The following is a 24,994-nucleotide window of genomic DNA, read 5'->3' as shown; positions in this document are numbered from 1 at the left end:
ATAGCCTCAGACAACAGCTAGGCATCATGGTATAACTGGACCGAGTTTATCAAGAACCATTTCTACAAAGTCACACAAGTTGACTGACATCTCTGAGGGACCAACCCTGAGATGAGGGTCAGCAATCACCAGACACAAGCTTTATACCCCTCAGAAACTAAATATTACAGACTAGCACAAACACAGCATAAATTGGCCCAATGATTCCCATATTCACATGTAAGTGTGTAAGCCTTGGTAAAGCAGGGGCTTTAGATGTGGGTCCTCTTTACTACCCCTTGAGCTTTAAGAAGCTGCTTCAAAGTTTGTTTGTTTTTTTAACACAGACAACTCTAAATCTAAATGGAAGTTAATTACAACTACAGATTTTAAACTCAGAGCAACTGTGGTTCAAGGGTGTCTTTGGAAGGCACCTGGCATTCCCTGAGCGCCCATCACCGTATGTTAGTGAGTAAATTTTCCAACAACTTCCCCTCATGTGACTTTGTTGTGTGTATGTCCAATGAGAGCAACAGTAAATGGAGGCATGGAAGAATGGCTGACACTGCAAACATGGTTACTATACATGATCTGGAATATAACCTAGTTGTAATATAACCTTTTTACTTCCTTAATCTCCAACACAAACACATGGTAATTATTCCCCATCTTTTTAGATGGAGTAACTGGGTCAGGGATGGATGAACATCAATGGTAATTGCTTGCCTACGAGGTGCAAAGCCTTGCTTTTGATCACCAATGGTGAAATAAAAATGAGGGAGCTATAACAGGGCCCATCTTACCAGGCCCCCAGACCTTAGCACAACTGACTCCATGATGGAAGTACCATTCAGGCCACAAAACTCAGCACCTAGACAGCACCACCTGCCAAAATGAAAACAAAGGCCTAATCTATCAGAGTCTATAGTTCTGGGAAAGTCTCTAAGTGTACTAACTTTGTGTTTTGGCTTCTGCAGTTCTGCTTCTGACTAACTGTTCTTGTTAACTGAAGTATGTCAACCCAGAACATTGTTTTTGTGCTTAAAAGCACATGCTGAGAAAGGCTTGGTGCTAATAACAATTTTCTATTGTCTAAGCAGTCTTTCCTGGTGGATACCCAACAATAGGAACAGATGAAGTAATCTAGCTAAGGTTATCTAACTATTAACAGTAAAATTATAGCCAGGGAGTTAGACAGAAGATTCTCCAATTCTGATTATTTTATCAACTGTAGGTGTTTAGATGATAGAGCTATGCTAAATTCGGTAAGATACAATTCCACAACACCTCTGTAAGACATTTTCCAAAATGCAGACGCTAAGAACAGATACGGATGGAGCAGCACCTGTGCACAAATCCACAAAATGAGAAGCAGCTCCTTTAGGCTGCCCTTGTATCAAACCTTCCTGGGGTTAGAACTGTGGCATTATCCATGCTCTCATAAAGAAATCCCAATGATATTGAAACCTAAAGACACTCTGACACCCGCACATTATAAGTTTGTGTCGAAACACCAGCCCAAATTCCTGGCATGTGCACAATGCATGTCTCAACCTGTTAAGCAAAGAGCTTTAAAGTGTGCTACATGTATAGCCTTACTTGACCACCTCATTTTTCCACATACTACAGGCTTCAAGAAATACAAGTAGCCTGGTCTCTCTGAGTAAAAGAGCTCTTGACCTTATCTGACGTTGAGGAGTGAGGTCACTTAACAAGGTAGAGGGCTAAAAGCCAGGAAGAGGCTCGCGTGCATAGCTGCTGGGTACCATGCCCTGTACCTTGTTTTTCTGTCAATCAGAGGTGGTGGCTGTTTTCTGTCTTTCATTCTCTTCTACCCTATCTAGTTCACAGTGTCCAGAGTTTAATAAGGTATATTTAACAAGATATAAAGGTTGGCCTTCTCCTTCCTTGGATATCACCTAGCTTGGAAACCAAACGTACTTGAAAGTTTAGAATTCAGACCACCCCTCAGGACTCTGTGTCTGAAATAAATTTACATTTTCACTGTTTGTGGGAACACTCACTATTTTTGAAACATTTTCCTCTTCTAAGCTAGAAACTCTTAGTTCTGTTTAGTTAAGAAGAGGCTTTACGTTAGTCTAAAGGATTACCATGAGGGGTGGGTCAACGGCTCAATAGATGAAGAGTGCTTGATGCTCCAGCATGAGGACCTGAGTTCAAATCCCCAGTATCCACATATAAAACCAGGGTTGACTGAAGGTTCATCTTATTACAGTCCTTGGAGACCAGAAGGGCATAAACTAGAGGCTCAATGGTGTTTCCTACCTACCAGCCTTGATCCAGGTTCAGTGAGAGGCCCTCCAGTTTCACAAGAATACTGAGGCTAGACAGGAAAATTCAGATTGACAGTAAAGGTAAGAACCTAATCATTTTTAAAATAAACACTGACAATTCTTTAAATATTTCTAGCTATAATACTTAGGATACAACCATTAGTCCTTGCTTGGAATGTTTTAGTTCAGCCTGATAGGCCTGCAACACTTTAAGACAAAGAGTCTGAAGGTGCTAATTCCAGAAGGCACCAGTGGTTGACTTTGGAAACAGTCCAAGAAAAGCAGAAGGCCTGAGTTAATTCCAGGCAGACTGAAAGTCATGGTTCTTTAAAGTGTGACCCAATGCCCAAGCTAACAGGTCCTCTTCTAACTTGATTAACTGTCTACAGATTCCTGAGGACTGTGGACTGTCCTATATAATGAATGTATGTATAGATCTATGAAACTAATTCAACCTGTGAAACCTTTAAGCACCTTGAAGTTGGTGGGTCCTTGTTTTCTGTAAAATCTAAATATTTCTAACTCCACAGGCAATGACTCAAGCCACTCTCCACACAAAAGGTTGCATTCCATGTAGCAATAATACTATCAGGATGAACCCTGGGCCTTCGGTTGAGTGAAGAATGCAAGGAATGCAACATAACACGCTTGAGGACAAGCCTCTGTGACAGGGAACGGGTGCTCCATCCAACCCTGTGCACGGACCTGAAGACCAAACACTACTTTACACATTTCTCAAAAATGAGTCAAGAGAATCAAGATTTTTTTTTTTTTTTGAGTGAAACTGGGTTCCAGGTCATGAACGTGCAAGACTGCTTAGCAAAGAGTCATTTGTATTCATAGCTGTTACACCCAATAGCCAGGAACAGTGAATTCCAACAGGTATGGACAGGTAACTGTAGGCATACTCCCATGTCAAGACTGACCTAGGAAGTGGCACATACCCAACTGAGGCCTGAGGACTTTCCACCATCCTAGTACTCTTACTTGCCAACAGACTAGTGTAGTCTCCACATCTGTGTGGTGTGAAATGGCCTGCTGATCACACTCACACACACACACACACACACACACACACACACACACCCGCAGTCACTCTTATAAAAGAAGGCATTTAACTGGCAGGGAGCACAGCAGCTTGTAGGAATGGTGCCCTTTCCAGGGTATATCGTTCTGTCTACATAAGCTTTCATCATGGCTCAATAATTACCCCTTCCAGAAAAATCTAAAATGCCAGTATGTTTTTGTTCTCAGTACAACACATGGCCTAGGCATGTGGATCTACCAATATAACATATAACAAAGTACCCAGCATTGCACTGGTCATGTGTTCATTTGGTCATCCTGGGGAAGTATCTTCATACTCTCTTAATTCCATGCAGGCAATCCCAGGACCAATTACCTGATAGTGCAGCAAGCCTCACACCCAAATTCATCATGTGATTCCTTCCAGGGTCTTGTTCTGCCCTTACCACATGACGCAGGTGTTTTAATCAGACCCGTTAAATACTCGTATTTCATGAAGTGTTTTCCGGGAGAATGCTACAGATCTTGTTAGGCCCTTTTTGCTGGAAATGATCATTCTTTCCATCACTCCATAGAAAGTATTTCTCACTTCTCTCCCTTGCTAAACACTCCAAATAGCCACTTTAAAATTCAGCAATCTAACCCAATTTTAGCAATGTATAGTTCCAGAATACACCAGAAAGTCATTGGCACACAAAAATTAATGTTAGCAGTTGGCAGGAAAGCTGGCATTTAATTATCAGTCTTCCAAGGTAAAAATGTATCAGTTTTCCACAGTTAACAGCAACAGAGAAAGGATGTTGAGTTCCCTCCCTGCCTTGCTGGGTTGCTTTTGCTCAATGCCCTAAATTTTTTGCTTCCATAGTCAAGAATTTAGAAGATGACATAAATCTTAAGTTGTCAAATGTATTATGGGAGTACTCGTGTTACAAACACTTGCTACAAGCACAGCAGTTACTATAGTCAGTCTAATCTGGTCTCTCAATTCTTAATAAAACACAAGTATTTCCACGAGTTACATTACATTATTTATTATATATATTAATAATATTTTTAATGGTTCACTGGGTGGTAGAAAAACATGTTCTACCAAGCCAGAGGATGTGAATACACACACACACACACACATACACACATTCTCTCTCTCTCTCTTTCTCTCTCTCTCTCTTTCTCTCTCTCAGAGTAGATAAATAAGTAAATAAAGTAGTAAGCTCAGGAAAAATTAAATTTAAACATTGAGGGATTTTTAAGTCTTAAAGTAACTTTAGTTAGATTTAGTATGATCTTTAAAAGATCAGAGTTTTGACCTAGAGTCTACGGTAGAAGTTGTACCAGTGTGTAAGCTTTATTTGTGTGATGTCTGCTAATCTAATTGGGACATAATTTGTTCTCTCTCATGATTTAAAAAGAACTTCTGGGGGCTGGAGAGATGGCTCAGCACCTAAGAGCACTCTGACTGCTCTTCCAGAGGTCTGAGTTCAATTCCCAGAAACCACATGGTGGCTCACAACCATCTATAATGGAATCTGATGCCCTCTTCTGGTGTGTCTGAAGACAGGTACAGTGTATGCATGTATATAAAATGAATAAATCTTTTTTTTTTAAAAGAACTTCTGATATCAATTTACAAATAGATCAGACTACTCCATTTCATGACTTAAAAAGATCTTGATCCCAGACCTAAAGTGACACCTTGTAATTGATACCATAAATACCTTTTGCAAATGTTTATGCAAGGCAACAGGATGGAAGTTTTCATAATGAGCCCATGATGCTTCAAAACATCTTATTTTATTATTATTCTCATTTAGAATTCAATAGTCCTGGACTGACTGACATATAGTCATGCAAGACCTATTTATTGCCTGAATTTTCTTCCATATCAGTTGGAACAAAGATTAAGTTCAAACTCAACCTCTGAGTTTCAGGTGTGGTTGTCCAGTGTACCTAGTAAAAGGCAAAGCAAACATCACACCTTTGGAGCCTCAAGTTAGTACCAGCTATGCAGCTATGTATAACCCCATATAATTTCTACCATGGAAAGTTGTGGAACTGGAGAGGAGGACTGTTTAGAATTTGAGCCAAAATTAGGATCGTCACAGTGTTCATATCCCACACCTACAAAATGAGAACATTCAAAAAAATTTTTTAAAGGTTACATTAGCTAAATCTTCTGAAATTTTACTTTCATTCACATACATATGGCTGCGCTTTTTCTCAGGATCTAGACTTCTAGGGATATGGAAGTAGTGTTTGTTTCCAGTGGGAAAACAGACTCAAACTATGCAGTCACACCAACCTCCTTGCAGGCCCCAAGACATATCTTGCTAGAATCCAGTTTATTACCCAGCTCAGCTGTCCCTCTTTCTTTCTGAAAAGCACTCCTCACCAGTCCAAATCCAGAACAACTCTTAAGACCCTGACCACAGCTTTATGTTACATTATTTATAGATTCCCACAGTTTAGGTTTGATGCCCAAGCTGCTCCACTGGTGGGTGCTTCTCCTCCATATAGGAGAAGCCTCAGTTTATTTTTACTAATAGCATCTTTTGCAATACAAGAGATGGAATACAGGGTTCACACACACACAACACACACACCATACAGATATGCTAACTACATGTGGGATTTCTGTAGTGATAAGTATGCATGCTATGGCGTGTATGTGAAAGCCAGAGATCAACCTTGGGTGTTGTCCTCACCTCCTTGCAGCTTTGCTGAGCGAGCTGGCTGTGAGCTTCTTTGTCTCCACCTCCCATCTCACCCCTGAAGAGAGCCGGGATTAGAGATGCTCACAGTACGTGTTCTTCTGGATTTAAATTTCCTTAATAACCAATGAAGTTGAGCATTTTAATCAAAACAACCCTGAGATTTCACCTTACACCAGTCAGAATGGCTAAGTTTAAAAATTCCGGAGATAGCAGGTGTTGGAGAGGGTGTGGAGAAAGAGGAACACTCCTCCACTGCTGGTGGGGCTGCAAATTGGTACAACCACTCTGGAAATCAGTCTGGCGGTTCCTCCGAAAACTGGGCACCTCACTTCCAGAAGATCCTGCTATACCACTCCTGGGCATATACCCAGAGGATTCCCCAGCATGTAATAAGGATACATGCTCTACTATGTTCATAGCAGCTCTATTTATAACTGACAGATGCTGGAAAGAACCCAGGTATCCCTCAACAGAAGAGTGGATGCAAAAAATGTGGTGTATCTACACAATGGAGTACTATTCAGCCATTAGAAACAATGAATTCATGAAATTCTTAGGCAAATGGATGGACCTAGAGAACATCATACTAAGTAAGGTAACCCAGACTCAAAAGGTGAATCATGATATGCATTCACTAATAAGTGGATATTAACCTAGAAACCTGGAATACCCAAAACATAATCCACACATCAAATGAGGTACAAGAAGAAAGGAGGAGTGGCCCCTTGTTCTGGAAAGACTCAATGAAGCAGTATTCAGCAAAACCAGAACGGGGAAGTGGGAAGGGGTGGGTGGGAGGACAGGGGGAGAGAAGGGGGCTTACAGGACTTTTTGGGAGGGGGGGCTAGGAAAGGGGAAATCATTTGAAATGTAAATAAAAAGTATACCGAATTTAAAAAAAAATTCCTTAATAAGCATCCCTCCTCAAACCTGCACTGTTTTCTAAAGAACTGAAAGCAGGATCGGGTCACCCCTCAGGGGTCGGCCCAAAGTCTTTCTTTCCCATCTCCTCCCTGAATCCCTGGAATGAGTAAACATGAGCTTCACACTTCATTGGTTTTCCCCACCTCTGTATTACTCCACCTTAGCAATGCACGGGAGTGGTTTCCCCTGAACACCACGATGAGCTTCTGGTAGTGAAGGATCTTACACTGTGGGCCTGTCCTAGCAACCACAGCTGTGGAGAACAGATATGGACAAATGGAAAATCCCGACCTCTGATAAGCACAACCACACTCTGTTTTATCACTTGCCCTGGACGGAGTGAGCAACTCTGAGTACATTGCTACCTGTTGTTTAATATATGTGTATATATGTATATATATATATATATATATATATATATATATATATATATATATATATATATACTCTGATTAGATTTTTCTCTGGAGTTCAATGAAAAGGCAGACTTCTTTGTATTTTTTCCTGTTTCAAATCATTCAAGAAAAGAGAAAGAAGACACTGGAAATAGAAGTCAGAGGTTCAAAATATTTTTCAGGACAATTTGAATTGGATAAAAAAAAATGAACAATTTGAAAGCCTGTTCCTATTTCTTAGCAAGACTTATTTGATCTTTCCCTCTTTTAATGGTATATTTAATTGGGGGGGGGTGTCCTTGTTGCGTGTATCGGAGTGCTTTTCTGCAGAGGCTGGAGGTGGAAAATCCCATAGACGTGGAGTCGCGGGTGGTTGTTAGCTACTAATTGTGGGTGCTGGGAACTGAACTCAACTCTTCTACAAGATCTGAGCCATCTCTCCAGCCCCCCAGTTTGATTTTTTTTTTCTTATTTAGTTATTCTTAATGGAATTTTTATAAATTTTGTTCAAGAGACCATGGTTAAAATATGCTAAACTCACCATTCTACACTGTGATTCCCACTTAAGTGCTTATTAAGAGCTTTGACTTCCAGGGCTGGGGAAGTGGCGCAGGAGAGCACTCTTACAGCAGGGAAGGACCCGGGGTTCCATCTTCAGCACAAAGAAACAAGAAAGAACTTATTTTATTCCTACTCAGCCTACTTGGCGTGCAAAGAAAGAAAGAAAGAAAGAAAGAAAGAAAGAAAGAAAGAAAGAAAGAAAGAAAGAAAGAAAGAAAGAAGGAAGGAAGGAAGGAAGGAAGGAAGGAAGGAAGGAAGGAAGGAAGGAAGGAAGGAAGGAAGGAAGGAAGGAAGGAAGGAAGGAAGGAAGGAAGGAAAGAAAAAAAGAAGGAAAAAAGGAAGGAAAGCAAGCCCAGATAGAAATGCTTCAGCTGCAATCATAGGGTATGAAGAGGTTGGGGTGTAGCCTTCCAACACCCAAGTCCAAAAGCAACAAAGTTCAAGCTACAGCCGGGTTAGAGAGGCCAGAGACTGCACATGTTGGTCCACCTTATCTGCTACAAGGACTTTTCTTTTTTTCTTAATGATTTTATTTATTTATTTTATATATATATATGATGAGTACACTGTAGCTGTCTTCAGACACACTAGAAGGGGGAAGGGGTTGATCTCATTTCGGGTAGTTGTGAGCTACCATGTAGTTGCTGGGATTTGAACTCAGGACCTTTGGAAGAGCAGTCAGTGCTCTTACCGGCTGAGCCATCTCTCCAGCCCTACAAGGACTTTTCAAAGTGGAGGACATTAATGTATCCTTCTGTTTTGTTTTTACAGAGTCTCCCTCCATATCCCAGGCTGACCTGGAATTCACCTTTATCCCAGGCTGTCCCGGAACATGTGACAGTCTTCCCAGCTTCAGTCCAAACGCTTGGATTAGAGGCGTGAGCCACTGTGCCTCGCTGCACTCTTAAGGCACTGAAACCATGAGATCAAATAGGTTTCTAAAGCCAGCGTTTATACACGCTCTACTTGGAGCTGAGGACGTGACTGCATAGTAAAGAATGTCCTGAGCCAGGACAGGTGACTCAGGCCCATCCTCCCAATAATTAGGGAGGCAGAGGCGGTCGGATCAAATGTTCACGGTGTGCACAGGCAACTTAGTGAGATGTGTCCCAAAAAGTAAAGTAAAAAGAAGGCTGGGGAGGAGGAGGCTGGAGAGATGGCTCAGCAGCTAAGAGCACTGACTGCTCTTCCAGAGGTCCTGAGTTCAATTCCCAGCAACCACATGGTGGGTCACAACCATCTGTAATGGGATCCAATGCCCTCTTCTGCTGTTTCTGAAGACAGCTACAGTGGACTCATATAAATATAATCAATAAATAATTTAAAAGAAGGAGGAAAAGGAAGAGAAGGAGGCTGGGAATACATCTCAGAGGTAAGGCACTTGCCTGCTATGGACAAAGCACTAATCCCCAGCACAGGAAGAAAGGCAGAGAAGGGGGTGGGGGTGGGGGGAGCAGAGGGACAGAAGGATGGAGAGGAGAGAAAGGAAAGGAGTCCTGTCTGCAGCATTTGACTCACTCTTAAACTGTGGCATTCTTACAGCACCTCTCCACAACACTCCATTTCTGCAAACTATAACAGCCTACTTATTTTATTTAGTCAGCTGTTTGTTTCTTCCTTCCTTCCTTCCTTCCTTCCTTCCTTCCTTCCTTCCTTCCTTCCTTCCTTTCACTTTTTAAGACAGGGTTTCTCTGTGTGACTCTGGCTGTCCTGAACTTGCTCTATAGACCAGGGTAGCCTCAAACTCAGAGATCCACCTGCCTCTGCTTCCAGTACTGGGATTAAAGGCGTACACCTACAATGAAGTCTTTCTTTCTTTCTTTCTTTCTTTCTTTCTTTCTTTCTTTCTTTCTTTCTTTCTTTCTTTCTTTCTTTCTTTCTTTCTTTCTCTTTCTTTCTTTCTTTCTTTCTCTTTCTTTCTTTCTTTCTTTCTTTCTTTCTTTCTTTCTTTCTTTCTTTCTTCTTCTTTCTGATTTACTTATTTAGTATCTATACAATGTTCTGCCTGCATATATGTCTGCAGGCCAGAGGAGGGCACAAGATCTCATTACAGATGGTTATGAGCCACCATGTGGTTGCTGGGAATTGAACTCAGGTCCTCTAGAAGAGCCGTCTGTGCTCTTAACCGCTGAGCCATCTCTCCAGCCCTCAATGAAGTTTCTTATAAGCCGTTGTAAAGTGTTTTCCTATTTCTCTTCACAGTAACCTATCTGGCCTGTTTGGAATGTGTTCCTGGTGCCAGGTAGTACACTAACAGAATTGGATAATCTCCCCAATGCGCAGGTAACCTTGAGCAGAGTGAACAAGGAACCTGAGATACATGGGGTTACACATGGGGGCAGGACTACCTACCTCACAGCATCTCCCTCTGTACCACATGGGGTCCACAACTTCCTTTAGAAGTGAACAGGTAGGAGTGTCCTGAAGGGCCAGGCGAGATGCCACAAGTGTGACTTCCACAGGGAACATACAGCCATATGTAAACATTCAGAAACGCTTGTCTGTGTTTGCTTGTATATGTTCATACACATGTGTATATGTATGTGTTGGCTTGCGTGTGTGTCTGTGTGCTTGTGTGCATGAACACATATGTATGTATGTGTTTGCTTGTATGTGTGTACTTGTGGGTATGTGCATGTGTCTGTGTGTGCATGTGTGCTTATATGTGTACATATGTGCTTATGTGTGTGTACATGCATGTGTGTATGTGCTTATGTGTGTGTACATGCATGTGTGTATGTGCTTATTTGTGTACATGCATGTGTGTGTATGTCCTTGTGTGTGTGTGAATGAACACATAAATGCTTGTGTGTGAGTTCCAGCCTGTGTGCCCCAGCACATGTGCAGAAATCAGAGGACACCTTGGGTGTCACTCTCCACCTTTCTCTTTGAAGTAAGGTCTCTTTGCAGTTTTCCTGTGGTGTGTCCAGCTAGCTGGCCTGCAAGCTCCTGGGGATTCTGCTGTGTCCACCTCTTATCTCTCCTCTGTGACGATGGGAGGACAGATCGCACTGACTATGCACTGGCTTTCTCTGTGTGTGCTTGGAATGAAAACGCACGCCTTCACCCTGCACGGCCACCTGAGCTGGCTTCCTGGCTCTGTAGCTCCTTTTCCACCTTTTCATGGAACGATTCATTTTTGCTTTGTTCTTGTGGTGGGGTCTCCCAAGGTAACTCAGGCAATCCAATTGGCAATCCTCCTGCCTCATCCTCCCCAGTGCTGGGATTATGGGCATGCAGCACCACATGGTCTTAATCTTATAGGCACGTTCAGTCTTATGAACACAAAGGTCAATCCCAGCAGGTCTGACAACCAACTCTGTATTTCAAGGTCATTCCTAAGAACAGATGAGAAATAGCATGTCTCATTACCTAAGGTCTCCAGAGTCACTAAGAAGGAAAGAGGGATAAGAGGGTTGGTTGGTTTCTCACTCTCCTTCTCTGATCTCCCTCACACGTCTCATACGGAAGGTCTCAAATGGAAGGCAAGAGTCCTATAAGTCTGGCCAAGAGACCAAATGGGTAGATAACAAATAGGAAGTGTGTGTCTGCATACATGTATATGCACATGTACATACATACAAATGTATATGTATAATGTGCATATGCATTTTATGGGGCCTCTGGAAATCATTATAGTAAACAAAATAAGCCAAACTCAGAAGACCAAGTACTGCCATGTTTTCTCTCATATTTAAGATTATACGTGTACTTATTTTTTAAGATTTATTTATTTTATGTATATGAGTACACTGTAGCTGTCTTCCAGACACACCAGAAGAGGGCATCAGATCTCATTACAGACAGTTGTGAGCCACCATGTGGTTGCTGGGAATTGAACCCAGGGCTTTCGGAAGAGCAGTCAGTGCTCCTAACCGCTGAGCCATCTCTCCAGTCCTATACGTGTATTTAAATGAGAATGCTTGTAGGTCATAAAATTATCTTAAGAGTGGAAGAAGATATCTTTAAGAAGGCGGGAATAGAGAAGGTAGTGGAATCTACACAAAGGGAAAACAGGGCAGAGTGGGGGAAGCAGAAGTACAAGGGGAACTGGCTATAGAGTCCAGGAAAAGAATGACTGAGGACATGGTATAATGACACACGTATTTGGCGATGCTGTGATGATACTTACTACTCCAAGTGCTAGCCTTAAAAAGTTAACAAGATGATAAGAAAATGTAAGGTCCTCAGTATAAATAATGAGGCTCAAAAACACTGAAAAATGAACTTTTTTTAAACTACACCAGACATCTGGGGTCAAAATTGTCAGCAAGAACAACAAGCTCTTTCTAGAACCTTCTGGAACTTTCCAGTTTCAACCTAGTTCTATTGTTTCCTTTATTTTATTCTATTTTACAAGACTAGATCTTCCTATGTAGCTCTGGCTGGCCTAGAACTCACAGAGGTCTCTCTGCCTCAGCCTCCGAGTGCTGGGATGAAGGGTGTGCAACACCACACCTTGCTGCCTCTTTCTTTTACATATGTAGAGCATCCAAACCAATAGATTATGCCAAACAAGGCAGGTCTGGAGAAGCCCTGGCATCCCACACCCAGGGCTTAACAAAGAGACTTGACATGGCAATCTGAAACTAAATGCCAGGAGATGGAAATAGCTTCTGATACCATAATCCAGTCAGAACCAGCTCAAGAAAAGGTCAAGAAGTAGCTAAGCCAGGTAGAGGAATGGCCCCTACCCCTTCAGGCCAAGAAGGAAGTAGCCACAAAAGCCAATGCTATTCCCCTTCAAGGACCACACCAGGGTCTTCACACACCACAAGTCTCAGAAACATCAGAAAGTTTCCTGTATGTGACAGCAAGATCAACTAGAGAAAGCTCTCATTGCCTGACACACAATAGTAGACTCCTCTCCTGTGTGAATGACCCAAGTCATGGCAGAACTTAGAGACCTCCATACCAAGACCATGAGGCTAGGGAGTTTATAGCTTATCCGAGTCAGTCTCTGAAGCCTCAATCTGGAATGGCTTCTGTTGACATAGGGTCACTGCATAAGGGTCTGCATTCAGAAGGACGTGGCACTAGGTTTAATTCTCCACCATCGTTTTGTTCAAATTCTCAAAATGTTTTGAAAAAGAAACCTTGTGGTTTTGGTCTGTGCTAAATACCATAAATTAGGTAGCTAGCTTGGTCTGCCAAGATACAAATGAGTGAGTGAGCAAAAGTTGTCTTAGAATGAGTTAAGTGGCTGAGATGATGACTGTTTAGCAGGTAACGTGTTTGTGATACAGGCATGAGGACCTGAGTTCAGATCCCCAGAACCCAAGCAAATGCTAAGTACCACAGCATGTGCCAGCAACCGCAATGATCCCAGGAGCTCACTGGCTAGCCAGTCTAGACAAATTGGCAAGCTACAGGTTCAGTGAGAGATGGTCTCAAAAGAGAAGGCAGAGAACTATACAGGAAGATACCTGCTGTCAGCCTCTAACCTCCACGCCTGTACACAGGGGCTTGCAGGCAGGTACACATACAGCATGTGCACACATGCAGTACAAGTACATATAGGTCAAGAAACTACAATCTATGGCCAAAGTCCATCTCCCCCTACCTCCAGCCTATTATTGTATACGACATTTTATTGGCTGCCTTGACTCATGAAAGAAAAGTTGATTGATAGAGGCTTTAGGGTCTGCAAAACCTAAATACCACCAACTAGCCTTTCCAGAGAAAGTGTGTTATTCTAGAATACCGCCTTATGTTATTGCCTCTCATATATTCCTGTCCAAAAAAAAAAAAGGAAAACTGATACCATAATCCAGTCAGAACCTGGTCTAGCTTAAGGAGCTAGCCACAAACAGTCTCTGGCTGGGCAGTGGTGGTGCACGCCTTTGATCCTAGCACTTGGGAGGCAGGGGCAGGGGGATTTCTGAGTTCGAGGTCAGCCTGGTCTACAGAGTGAGTTCCAGGACAGCCAGGGTTACACAGAGAAACCCTGTCTCGAAAAAATGAAAAAAAAAAAAAGTTAAGTGTTAATTTTATATCTTGAACCTAAATATGCATCGTTAGATTCCAAAGAAATTCAGGACAAATGGTTAGCTGAGATTCCTGTTGAAACACCAAAGCAGATGCTGGCTGCCAGGGTCTCCCAATACCACAAGTACCTGCTACAAAGTCCTGGCTCTCCTTTCCTCACTTCTCCCTACCACCCTGCCTAAACCTCTCCAGCCTCTGAGCTTCCCTTCCCTCCTCCAACCCCAAGATTCTGACTCTTTCAGCCCCGTGCTCTTCTCATCCTCTCTCACTATCCTCCCCACCCCCTCGCTCATGGCCTCCTTCAGTCTGCTGGTCATGTCTAATGTACGTCTCTCTCTCTCTCTCTCTCTCTCTCTCTCTCTCTCTCTCTCTCTCTCTCTCTCTCTCTCTCTCTCTCTGCTCTGGATCCTTCCAGATGGCTCTGGCTGAATTCTCCTTCATAAAAAAACCTTCTCCTCAAGCATACCTAGGAGCATTCCTAGGAGAGGTCATGACCTCATCCTCACTCATGCATGTGTTGTAATATAAACATTTTCTTCCAAATCTAAACAATGTACCAAAGATGACTCATGGCTATTCCTTACCTTCTGTAAGAGCATTTCTCAACCTGGAGTTGCGAGTCCTTTTGGCGGGTGGGGAGGGTCGAACCACCCTTTTATAGTGGTCACATATCAGATACCTTGCATGGCAGATATTTACATGATAATTCATAACAAGAGCAAATTTACAGTTTATGAAGTAGTAACAAAAATAACCTTATGGTTGGGGGGGGGGGTCGCCACAACATGAAGAACTTTATTAAAGGGTCCCAGCATTAGGAAGGTTGAGAGCCTCTCTAAGGATAAGCACACAAGACAAACAGGCTCTTCAGCTTTCAACTCAGTCTCAGTTCTTCCTCGGGACACTCAGTTTGGAAGTCTCCCGCAGCCTTGAGGAGTCTACTGAACTTTGACACAAACCAATCATTTCCACTTCGTGAGAAACACTGCGTGAGAAAATCCAGCAAGGTCATTACCGTGCAGGTCTCTTTATGCCCTTCCTCTAGCCTGAATGTACTTTAACTCCATGCCTGGTTACACTGAATAACTAGTGAAGGACCATCTTTCCCCCCCAGGTGGTTCTTAGCAACTATTTAAAGAGAGCAGTTTTGGGAGCTAGCTCTACCTGTCACGAAGCTTCCAGACTCGTGACTTTAGTGGCAGGTTTTTTGCAGGCCAGCTCTCCTAAGGCATTCCAGTCACAACAGGAACCATCTACACCTTGACTGTGCAGTCTTAGATTTCTGACAGTGCTACCCGCAGCTTTATATTAAGTCCATCTGTCTTGATAGTTGGGTAGATGGCAACCATGATTGAAAAACACTTCCTACAATCTCTACAAGGTCTGTGCTTTTAAGTCACAGGATCTTAGAGCCATGATTTGTTTAAAGGGAGTTTTCTGGATAATGGATAGGTTACTTCATGAAGAATAGAGAACCCCATGAGAAGGAGGAATCTGGGAAGAAGACAGAAAGGAAAAGTCTATGAAGGAGAGAAGGATCAGACCAAGGCAGAAAGCAATGGGAAGGGTTCTGATCTTTGGAAGATGTTCTGGTTATGGTGACAAGAAGATAAAACTGAAAAATTGACTCATGGGAACCTCAAGAAGTGTTGAGTCTCAAGGGACTCTTAAAGGAATTTGACTCTGTGTGTGTGTGTGTGTGTGTGTGTGTGTGTGTGTGTGTGTAAAAGGTACCATACTCTAGCTCATAATGTCCTAATTTCTGAGCCCCTAAAGAGCAGGCCCTAAGAGGAAGCCATCATGATGGTCAGGGATCAACACTACCCTCAGTGGTAGTGTTGATGACGTGTGGGAAGAGCACTAGGGACAACTAGATCCCACCCAAGGTCATTCATTCTCCCTACTCCTCCCAAGCCCCCACCCCACACTAAATGCTGGCCAACAGCCCAGGCCGAGCCACAGGGAGGAAAGAACTCATTACTCCAAAGGATTCCATCCCCCTCCAGCTGGAATTTTAAATGGCAAAGTATCACTTATTTCACTGTATCTAAGTCTCAGCCATTGCTATACCAAGAACAGGGAGTATGGGAAGATCTACAATTTCAAGAATGCTTTTTTCTACCTTCATGCCCTGTACAAACAGGGGCAAGTTCTTTTATAATTGGATTTGGGAGAAGGGTCCCCTCATGTTGCTTCAAAGGAATGCTGGCCTGATGGAGAAATGACTTCACAATTCAGTCAGCAAGCTCTCACATTTAAAATCACAAGCACAAGTTGGGCGTGGTGATACACGCCTGGAATTTCAGCACTTCCTAAGAGGCAGGGGTAAGAGGATCAGTGCAGATAAGAAACCAGCCCTGTGGTCCACACACCAAGCTCCACGCTAAGCACCATTACATAGTGAAACCTTGTCCCAAAAAGAGTTGAAAAGTTCCAAACCCAGAAACCCCTGAATTGATTAACATAAATCGATCTTACTCCATACCATTCCAAACATTATGAGCTGAGTTTACAACAGAACTGTTCATATTTCCAAAAGGCCCTCCTTTCCGGTTTCTTTTACTGGGGTAATTCCTCTTTGATGCTCTCTAGGTGGCTTTAAGACTTAGAGCAACTTTTTACAAGGACTTCATAACTCAAAACCCACTTGCATTTTTTTTTAACTAAGAGCATCCCCAAAGCCTCTCAACTTTCTCTCCAGCTGTCCCCATGTTATCATAAGGAAAGAATAAAGCAACAGTAACCAAAAATCCTCCTTCCTCTATCAACCCTTTCAAACATTCAACAGTAAATTCCTATTGATAATATATATATTTTTTTAAGTACAGGGGCGTTGGGGTTTTCTTAAGCAGGAAAGGCTTAGCATTGTTTTCTAAAATCAAGATTTCGGTAGATGAAGGCAAGATGAAGTACAGATGATGCAAACATCATGACCAAGATGCAAACAGGGCCTAACCAGCCCCCTATACACTTGATGTGAACCCTAGAGTGGAATGGACCACTTTCTGAAAGTATCTTCTGAAGGAACCAACGAAGAGGTAGGATCTAGGAATGAGGAAGGAGTAGTCCCGCTGGCTGTCTGAGGCAAGGGCTTACTAGGCCTGTGAGCAACAGAACCAGATCCTCTCCTGCGCCTCACAGCAGGGCAGGAGAGGGGAAATGCTGCTGAGCACAGACAAGGGTGGGCTTCCTTAAAGCACTGTACTCCGCTGCTTGTGTGTGTGCATGTTCATGGCCCTGGGACATCTCCAGGACAATGAGAAAGCCAAAGGTTTTTCTGCTTACTATGCCCGTGATACTTTTACTGCATTAGAGAACAAAAGGGAAAAGAATAAATTTCAGCTATTTACTAACTCAATTGAAAATATAATGAAGAGAGGAGTGAGGGAAGGAGAAAGAACATTAGGGAAGTGCAGTATTATAGTAGAGTTTGGCAAATGCCTCCAATCTGGCCCAAGAGAAGACAGCTGGATTTGGTGCGCTATTAATATTTCAGAACACTTGGACTCAATGAAACTTCACTACAGTCTTGAAAGAATGCAGATTTTAAAAGGCACAACAGGACCTTAGCATCCTTATGAAAATGGGTTTGATCTTGTGACCCTTTAACAAACCCTTTGGGACCCTTCCAGCCTTCCAGGCCACAAATGAACACCTGTCGTTATCAGTTAGGAACAGATGCTATCCCACTAAACAAATGTACGAACCCAGACAGGGAGGTCAAGAGGCAGCAACAGTAAAGGTGACCGCCTGGTTTGGAGGTTGCAAGAGTGGCAGGAGATCAAAGAGCGGAGGAGCTGGCTTACCAGAAGTGCTAGTAATAGTATTTCCTAACAAGGGACAGCATGGCGCGCTCACACACCCAGAACAGGGACTGGAGGGAAAGCTGGAAAAACTTCCCAGATTCTGAAGGTCATTTGACACAAGAGGAGAAAAACAAAACTCCCACCCTGTGCTGCTTAGAACTCGAGGGCTTCCCTCAAATCCTTGCCCTGCCTACAGAAGTAAGTAGCTTTGGGCTCCATAGAGACTTGGGGACCCTCATTCCACCTCCATTAGGCAAATGAGCTGTCTTCCTGGGTACACTGTCACCTTGTTCCTTGGGAAACTCGAGCAGGCCAAGAGAACTGCTCCATTATTCACAGGGGCCTTTTTGCACCACCCTGCATTTACCAGGAACCTTCAACAAACAAAAATGGTCAGGCTGAGAACCTTGCCAGGCATCCTCTAGCCGCTGTCCGTGTACCTCTGCAATGGACTACTGTTCAACTCAACCTTCTTTCTAATGTCACCGGGCGCTGCTCTCTGTGGTGCATCTGAGAGTTCCTTCAGGAGGTCACTTCTCTGAGAATTTGGGAAGTGTGCGCAACTGGGGAAGTGGGACACGCTGCCCACCCAGTCACTGTCCCAGCAGAAAGCCAGCTCGAGAGAAACCTCAGGTATCACTTCCACCCAGAGCTGGATATTCACGTCAGAGTGCAGCGAGTCTCCAGGCTTTCATCTTGATAGGAACCATACCCATCCCACACCACACACATCTGAGTCCATTCTCCACCATCAAAGGGTTCATGAAGTGTAGAATGGATAAAATTTTCCTGTTAAAATTCTAGTGAAACAAAAACCAAAACTCTACCTTATGAAGAACTTCTACCTGGTATCCCTCCCGTCTTTCTTGCCACAGACCGGGGTTTCGTTTCCCCCTTCACAGTTGCTCACCCCTTCAACTGCTGCGCTCTCCCAGAACCTCGGGGAGCTCAAATGTCACCTCCTTAAAAAGGCCATCAAATCAAAAGTTGCCTCTCAGCCGGGTTTCTTGAGGCTTAGGAGTTCCGCTCACTCTGGGAAGTTATTTTTATTTCATCATTCCATCACCGTCTCTTTCCCTAGGCATCCTCTCCTATGAGTGTTAAACACCTGGTCCCCCGCGACATCCCCAGCGCCGGGCTCGGACCAAGCGATCAGCGAAAAGAGACTGAAATGAATGAAGAGCGGTGCCCGGTGTCCGTGGGTCTCGCAGGAACGGGGAGACCTGCACTGTCCGGAGCAGCCGGGCCACCCTCGCGTGTGACTCGGCGGTCCCCAGAGCCAGGCTAGGCGTGTACCCTCTCCCCAGCCGCGTGTCCGGCCCTGGAGCCGCAGGTGTCACCTGGAGCGCGCACCGCCCGGACCAGCTCCACCAGGATGCTCAGCCCTACTCACCATGGTGGCCGCAGCCGCCCGGGTCCCGACAGCAGCGATCGCCCGGGATGCGAGGGCCAGAAGAGACTGTAGCAGCCCGGGCGGCTGACAGGTGAGGCGCTAGCCTCAGACCATGGCTACTTCCCACAATGCCCTTGAACTGAAAGTTTGCAGACTCCTCCCCGCACCGGGCCGCTCCTCCTCTCTGCTCCTCCCACACACCTTCCTCCTGACTTCTTCCCGCAGTGTCACTCCTTCCACAAGCCTCCCGCTCCGGCTCCCCCTTTTATCCTTTCTCATTCCCTCCTCCTCCCCTGGTACTTCCTTAGCTCTCCAGCACCCGCGGGACCCCGCCGCTCGCCCCGCCCCTCATCACCGTTGGCCCCGCCCAGGGCGGTGCTTGCACCTGCGCGCGCACCTTCTGCGCTGGCCGCGCCCGGTGCCCCAGCTTCCCCCTTGATCAGGGGTCTGCTGTCCTTTTTTTGACTTCCCCGTTGTGTGCTTCCTGAACGGGGCCGTTTTCCTTTACACCTGAGAAAAGTATAAAAAACAGTCTGGCCTTACACGTCAGGGAAAGAGCTGTTCCCAGAGCTAGAAATACATGGAAAATGTTTTCACACACACACTCCCCTGAGTTTTGTTTTGCGTTTTACCAAAATTGCAATCCAAGAACATGCATAGCACTCTCTGCTTAAAGTTTTCTATTACGTTATGGTACTGAAACTCGGGTTTTTTTTTTTTTTTCTTCAGTTGTTTTTCTTCCTCTTGATTTTTAGGCCTATACTGTGTTATTTAAATTAAAATATAATTACATCAATTTCCCCTTTTCTCCCTTCAATCCCCCACCCCATGTATAGCCACCCACCCTGCCTCCGCGCACTTTTTTTTGAAATTATGGCTTCTTTTTTTCTTTAGGTGTGTGTGTGTGTGTGTGTGTGTGTGTTGCTGCTCCGTCTTTTAGTGTTGCTCTCATGTATATGGTTTCAGGGCATTCAGGGCAAACCACTTGGTATTGGCTAACCAATTGGGGAAGATTTTTTAATTGTCGGTGCAAAGAATCTCCAGGCCTCCGAGTTCTAAGCATAATTTTTAGCACAGATTAATTTGGGGAGAATGGACTGGCTTTTCTATATACCTAAAGAGAGACAATGACCCTGAAAAGTTAACCCCTGTCTGAATGGCTCTTAGACCCACAAGTCAACGGAATTCCTTCCCCAGAATCCGTTCTGAACCTCCTCGGGATATAGACGACGAAGCCCCTCCACCCCCCAATCTAGGAATAGGAAAGCAAAGAGAACTCCAGCTGGGCTCCCAAATTCCTGCCACAATTGTATTTCCTCATGCCATCCCCTAGGGGGAGTCCTAGTGATGGCCTAGAGGGCACAGCTTGCCTTTTTGCTGGCGCTCAGAGTCCCCAGTGGGACGATAGGTGACATACAAGTTACGACAAAGCCCCAGGAAGTGCTAGGAGACCCCAACTGCTGGGCTAGCCAGACACAGATTAGTTACTGAAAATTACCCGGAAGCAGGGTAGACTGCTCCCTGGTGAGGTGATAGGCCATCCAGACAGAGAAGGCAGAGCACTGAAGGAAAAGGCCTGTCCCAGACAGACCCCAAAGACAGCCTCAGTGGCTGTCACACAGTGCCAGGGAGATCTGACGGAGACCAAGCTAGAGGCACTCCTGCATCCACAGCCTCCAGTCCCAGGTTCCCACAAACCCCTCTGCCTCCAGGTTCCCAGTTGCTATGTACTCTAACGATTCTTTTAAGCTGGTGTTGTGACATCTGCAGGGACATAGAAGAGGATTGTTTGACCAGAAGTAAACCCCGGACTGTAGGGTAGTTTTGCCTGCTGTAAAGGAACAGAACATCAGAAGGTTTCCTTTCTAAATTCCTGCACTGACCAGGCCTCCGCCTCTGGCTTTGCCTAGCTGCAGTAATCTTATTCCTCTTTCAATCAAGGCTCCCTCTCTCTAGTGCAGAGCACAACTCTCCACTACCCGCCTTTGCTGAGCCCATTGCAAAACATTCAAAGCCTTCTGTTTTGACTGTTTTTTTTTTTTTTTTTTTTTTTTTTTTTTTTTTATCTAATCTACAGTGGGAGAGAGGTGGGATTCCTGAAGAGCTTTAAAGCTAAAGGAATCTCAGTGAGCTAAGACATAAGTCAAATACTGAAACTGGAAAGTTCCCAGAGGGTAGGCCCATGTCGGAAAGGGTGGGATTAGACATTAACTTAACCGTGAGTAGCATTCTTTGCCTTCCAGCAGACCCTGCTGAGATGGGTAGTGGGCACCGTGTCGGGCTTCTGGAGTATAACCAGTTTCTCTCCACATTCTCCTGGCTTACCCAGTCATGCTAAGAGGAAGGGCTACAGTGGGCTGAGCATTTTACATAGGTTATCTCATCAGCCATCAAAATGAGAAGTGTGCCCACTGTACTGTTCAGACGAATGCCTGAGGCTCTAGGTGGCAAAGCACAAACAGGCTCTGCTAGTAAGAGACAAACGCATCAGGATCCAGTCTGAGTCCTGACAGGCACGGAGCACACGGCAATGGGGAGGGACACTTCTCTTAGATGCCAGAGTAGCCGAGTAGTAACTTAGTGTCAGTTGGATTTTCCTACACCACCTTTTTTCCTTCCAGCCCTCTTTTCTTCTCTCCCTCTCTCCTTCCTCTCTTTCAATACTAGGGATTGAACCCAGGGCTTCATACGTGCTAGGCAAGAGCTCATCTACTAAGCTAAATCCTTAGCCCTCTTCTTACTTTTTAGTTTGTGAAAGGGTCTCACTAAGTGTCCCGGTTAACATTTTTTGTTTTGTTTATCTGCTTGACAAAAGATAGGGTCATTTGGGTAGAGGAACCTCAACTGAGTAAATATCTCATTAAACGGAGAAGTCCGTGGGGTGTTTTCTTCATTGATGAGTAATAGTCTAGCCCACTGGAGAAGATGCCATCCCTGGTCAGATGGTCCTGGGATGTACAAAAAAGCCAACTGAGCAAGCCAGGAAGTGCAAGCCAGGAAGTGCAAGCCAGGAAGTGTAAGCTAGGAAGTGCAAGCCAGGAAGTGCAAGCCAGGAAGTGCAAGCCAGGAAGTGTAAGCCAGGAAGTGCAAGCCAGGAAGTGCAAGCCAGGAAGTACAAGCCAGGAAGTGCAAGCCAGGAAGTGCAAGCCAGGAGGCAGCAGTCCTCCATGTTTTCTCCTTCAGTTCCTGCCTCCAAGTGCCTTCCCTGACTTCCCACTTTGACTTCCCCTAATTATGGTCTGTAACCTGCAAGCCAAATGACCCCTTGCCTTCCCAAGTTGCTTTTGATGATGGTGTTTATCCCAGCAATAGACACCTGAGTAGGACACTGTTGGCTTGGTTTTACCTTGAGCTCACATAGCCTTGAACTCAGCCTCAAGAGGAATTACAAACATTTTCTGATAAAATTGAAGATTTACATGAAAAATATTCCTGTTAGTCTATGTCCTTTTATTGGGGGAATTGAGTCCATTGATGTTAAGAGATATTAAGGAATAGTGATTGTTGCTTCCTGTTATTTTTTTATGTTATTTTTATGTGTATGTGGTTATCTTCTTTTGGGTTTGTTGGGAAAATATTACTTTCTTGCTTTTTCTAGGGTGTCTTGATCCCTTTTAAATTCTTGGTTCTGCATCAAGGTCATCAACTGACATGGGTCAACTGTCATGATCACTTTAGAAGACTCAAAGCCCTTGACTGGAGAGATGGCTCAGTGGTTAAGTGCACTGACTATTCTTCTGAAGGTCCTGAGTTCAAATCTTAGCAACCACATGGTGACTCACAACTATCTGTAATAAGATCTGACACCCTCTTCTGGTGTGTCTGAAGACAGCTACAGTGTACTTATTTATATTAATAAATACATCTCTGGGCAGGAGCAAGCGGGGACTAAACAAGCAAGGTTAAACAGAGCGAGCAGCCAGGCAGTGGTGGTGCACGCTTTTAATCCCAGCACTTGGGAGGCAGAGGCAGGCAGATTTCTCAGTTCGAGGCCAGCCTGGTCTACAGAGTGAGCTCTAGGACAACCAGGGCTACACAGAGAAACCCTGTCTCGAAAAAAACAAAAACAAAAACAAAAAAAAAACCCAAAACAAACAAACAAAAAAACAAAAAAACAGATTGAGCAGAGGTCCTAAATTGAATTCCCAGCAACCACAAGAAGGCTCACAAGCATCTGTACAGCTACAGTATATTCATATGCATAATAAATAAATACATACATATATGTACAGCTACAGTGTATTCATATGCATAATAAATAAATACATACATATATGTACATATCTTAAAAAAGAAGAAGAAGATTCCAAGTCCTAATAATTACAGATATTCCACTGCAGAGATGAGCCCCTAGTCTGGCCCCTAAGAACTCTGGGGTTCACAATCTGTTGTATGAGCCTGAAGCTATTATGGTATATACTTTGGTTTAGGTTATTTCTGGACATACACATGGGACCTAACACCTTGTCAGGGCTTTAGACACCCATGATGTAGGAGTTTTACTTCTGAGAAAATCAAAGAAACAGAGAGAATGCAGTAGCAAACTAAACCTGAGTTCACAGTAGGAAAAAAAACACTTAAAGAATGTGACAATGAAACAAAATGACAAGAGCTGATAAATCAAAGTAGTAACACTTTAGAAAATGAGGAGCATCATACTCCGAGTACTAAACAGGAAGAGAAGCAAAGGAGAGGCTGACTTCGAAGCCTGCATGTGCAGCTCCTGCAGCAACAGGCAAGTGTAATTGGCCCCGCCCTGAGGTCTCTCTCCTCTGACCTCCTACTAATGCCCCGGGCAATCACCATCTACAGAAATCCCTTTGTGGTGTTCAGGAATTCATCTGGCCATGGTGAAACTTTCAGTTTCTGGCCTTAAATGCTTTAGGAACTCCCTTGACTTTTCACAGCAAGCCAGTTATACGTGGAAAACCCTAAGCCATGAGTTTCTAGAGAACATGTTCAGGAACTGCTTAGTTATAAGATATTAGAGGTTCTGTGCCACATGGGAAAGTGCAAGCCACTATTCTGTAAACACACCTCCAAAAAATACCAGCTCATGCATTTCCTCTTTATGCAGATCTGTGCTCTCTATCAGAAGACCTGGGAGAAAAAAGGAGTTTCTTTTTAAATAGGTTTTGGTTTTGAGGTAAGGCCTCCCAGTGTAGCTCAAGCTATCCTTGATCTGCCAACCCCACTTCCCTCGGCTTCCTAAATGCTGGGATTGCAAGCAGCGCCCTTATGCCTGGCAAAGAGGTTTCAAAAGTCCAAACCCTATTCCTGGATGCGGTAAAGAAGTCACTAAACTGGCAACTCCATGGTTAGGGGGAAGGGTTTTAGTGTGTGTGTGTGTGTGTGTGTGTGTCTGTGAGAGAGAGAGAGAGAGAGAGAGAGAGAGAGAGAGAGAGAGAGAGAGAGAACAGCCAGAGGCATTTGGACAAATCTAAAGCAGATAGAAAAAGAAGCAGCCTGAATATGGTGGCCAGAACCAGATAAGTAGGTGATGGAAATGGTGAGGCAGGTTATGAGGAGGGTGGGTAGGAGAGGGCGGAGCCTATGAGCTGGAGCTGCCTGGGAGTTTAGGTGACTTCAGGAGCCTAGTGTGGGCTTTGAAATGCCTAACAGTTCGAGGCCAGCCTGATCTACAAAGTGAGTTCCAGGACAGCCAGGGCTACACAGAAACCCTATCTCGAAAAACCAAAGAAAAAAAAGAAAGAAAGAAAGAAAGAAAGAAAGAAAGAAAGAAAGAAAGAAAGAAAGAAAGAAAGAAAGAAAGAAAGAAAGAAAGGAAGAAAGGAAGAAAGAAAGGAAGGAAGAAAAAGAAATGCCTAACAGGTATGTGTGAACAGGGACAGAATTATCTAGAGGCTAGCATAGGCTTTGATACATCATTACAGGTACAGCCAAGGGAAATGGCCCT

General features: G+C 44.1%; 1 protein-coding gene across 2 annotated transcripts in view; it reads right to left on the bottom strand.

The window, feature by feature from the left end:
- Ap1s3 (adaptor related protein complex 1 subunit sigma 3) overlaps positions 1–19,354 on the bottom strand; it is a 59,776-nt gene extending 40,422 nt beyond the window's left edge. Inside the window, exon 1 of one of the 2 annotated variants that reach the window (XR_007979490.1) lies at positions 19,078–19,354. Coding sequence is in view for 1 of the 2 variants with exons in the window: in XM_052193231.1 (XP_052049191.1) it covers positions 19,078–19,080 (3 nt within the window). In the remaining variant the exon portion in view is untranslated. The remainder of the gene's footprint in view (positions 1–19,077) is intronic. The other variant, XM_052193231.1, reaches the window with a different exon arrangement.
- Between the last annotated feature and the right edge of the window lie 5,640 nt (positions 19,355–24,994).

The sequence above is a fragment of the Apodemus sylvaticus genome, chromosome 9 (genome assembly GCF_947179515.1).
Source record: "Apodemus sylvaticus chromosome 9, mApoSyl1.1, whole genome shotgun sequence".
NCBI classification, from domain to species: Eukaryota; Metazoa; Chordata; class Mammalia; order Rodentia; family Muridae; genus Apodemus; species Apodemus sylvaticus.
Note: the sequence above shows the minus strand (reverse complement) of the source record. Positions and strands in the feature narration are given on the sequence as shown.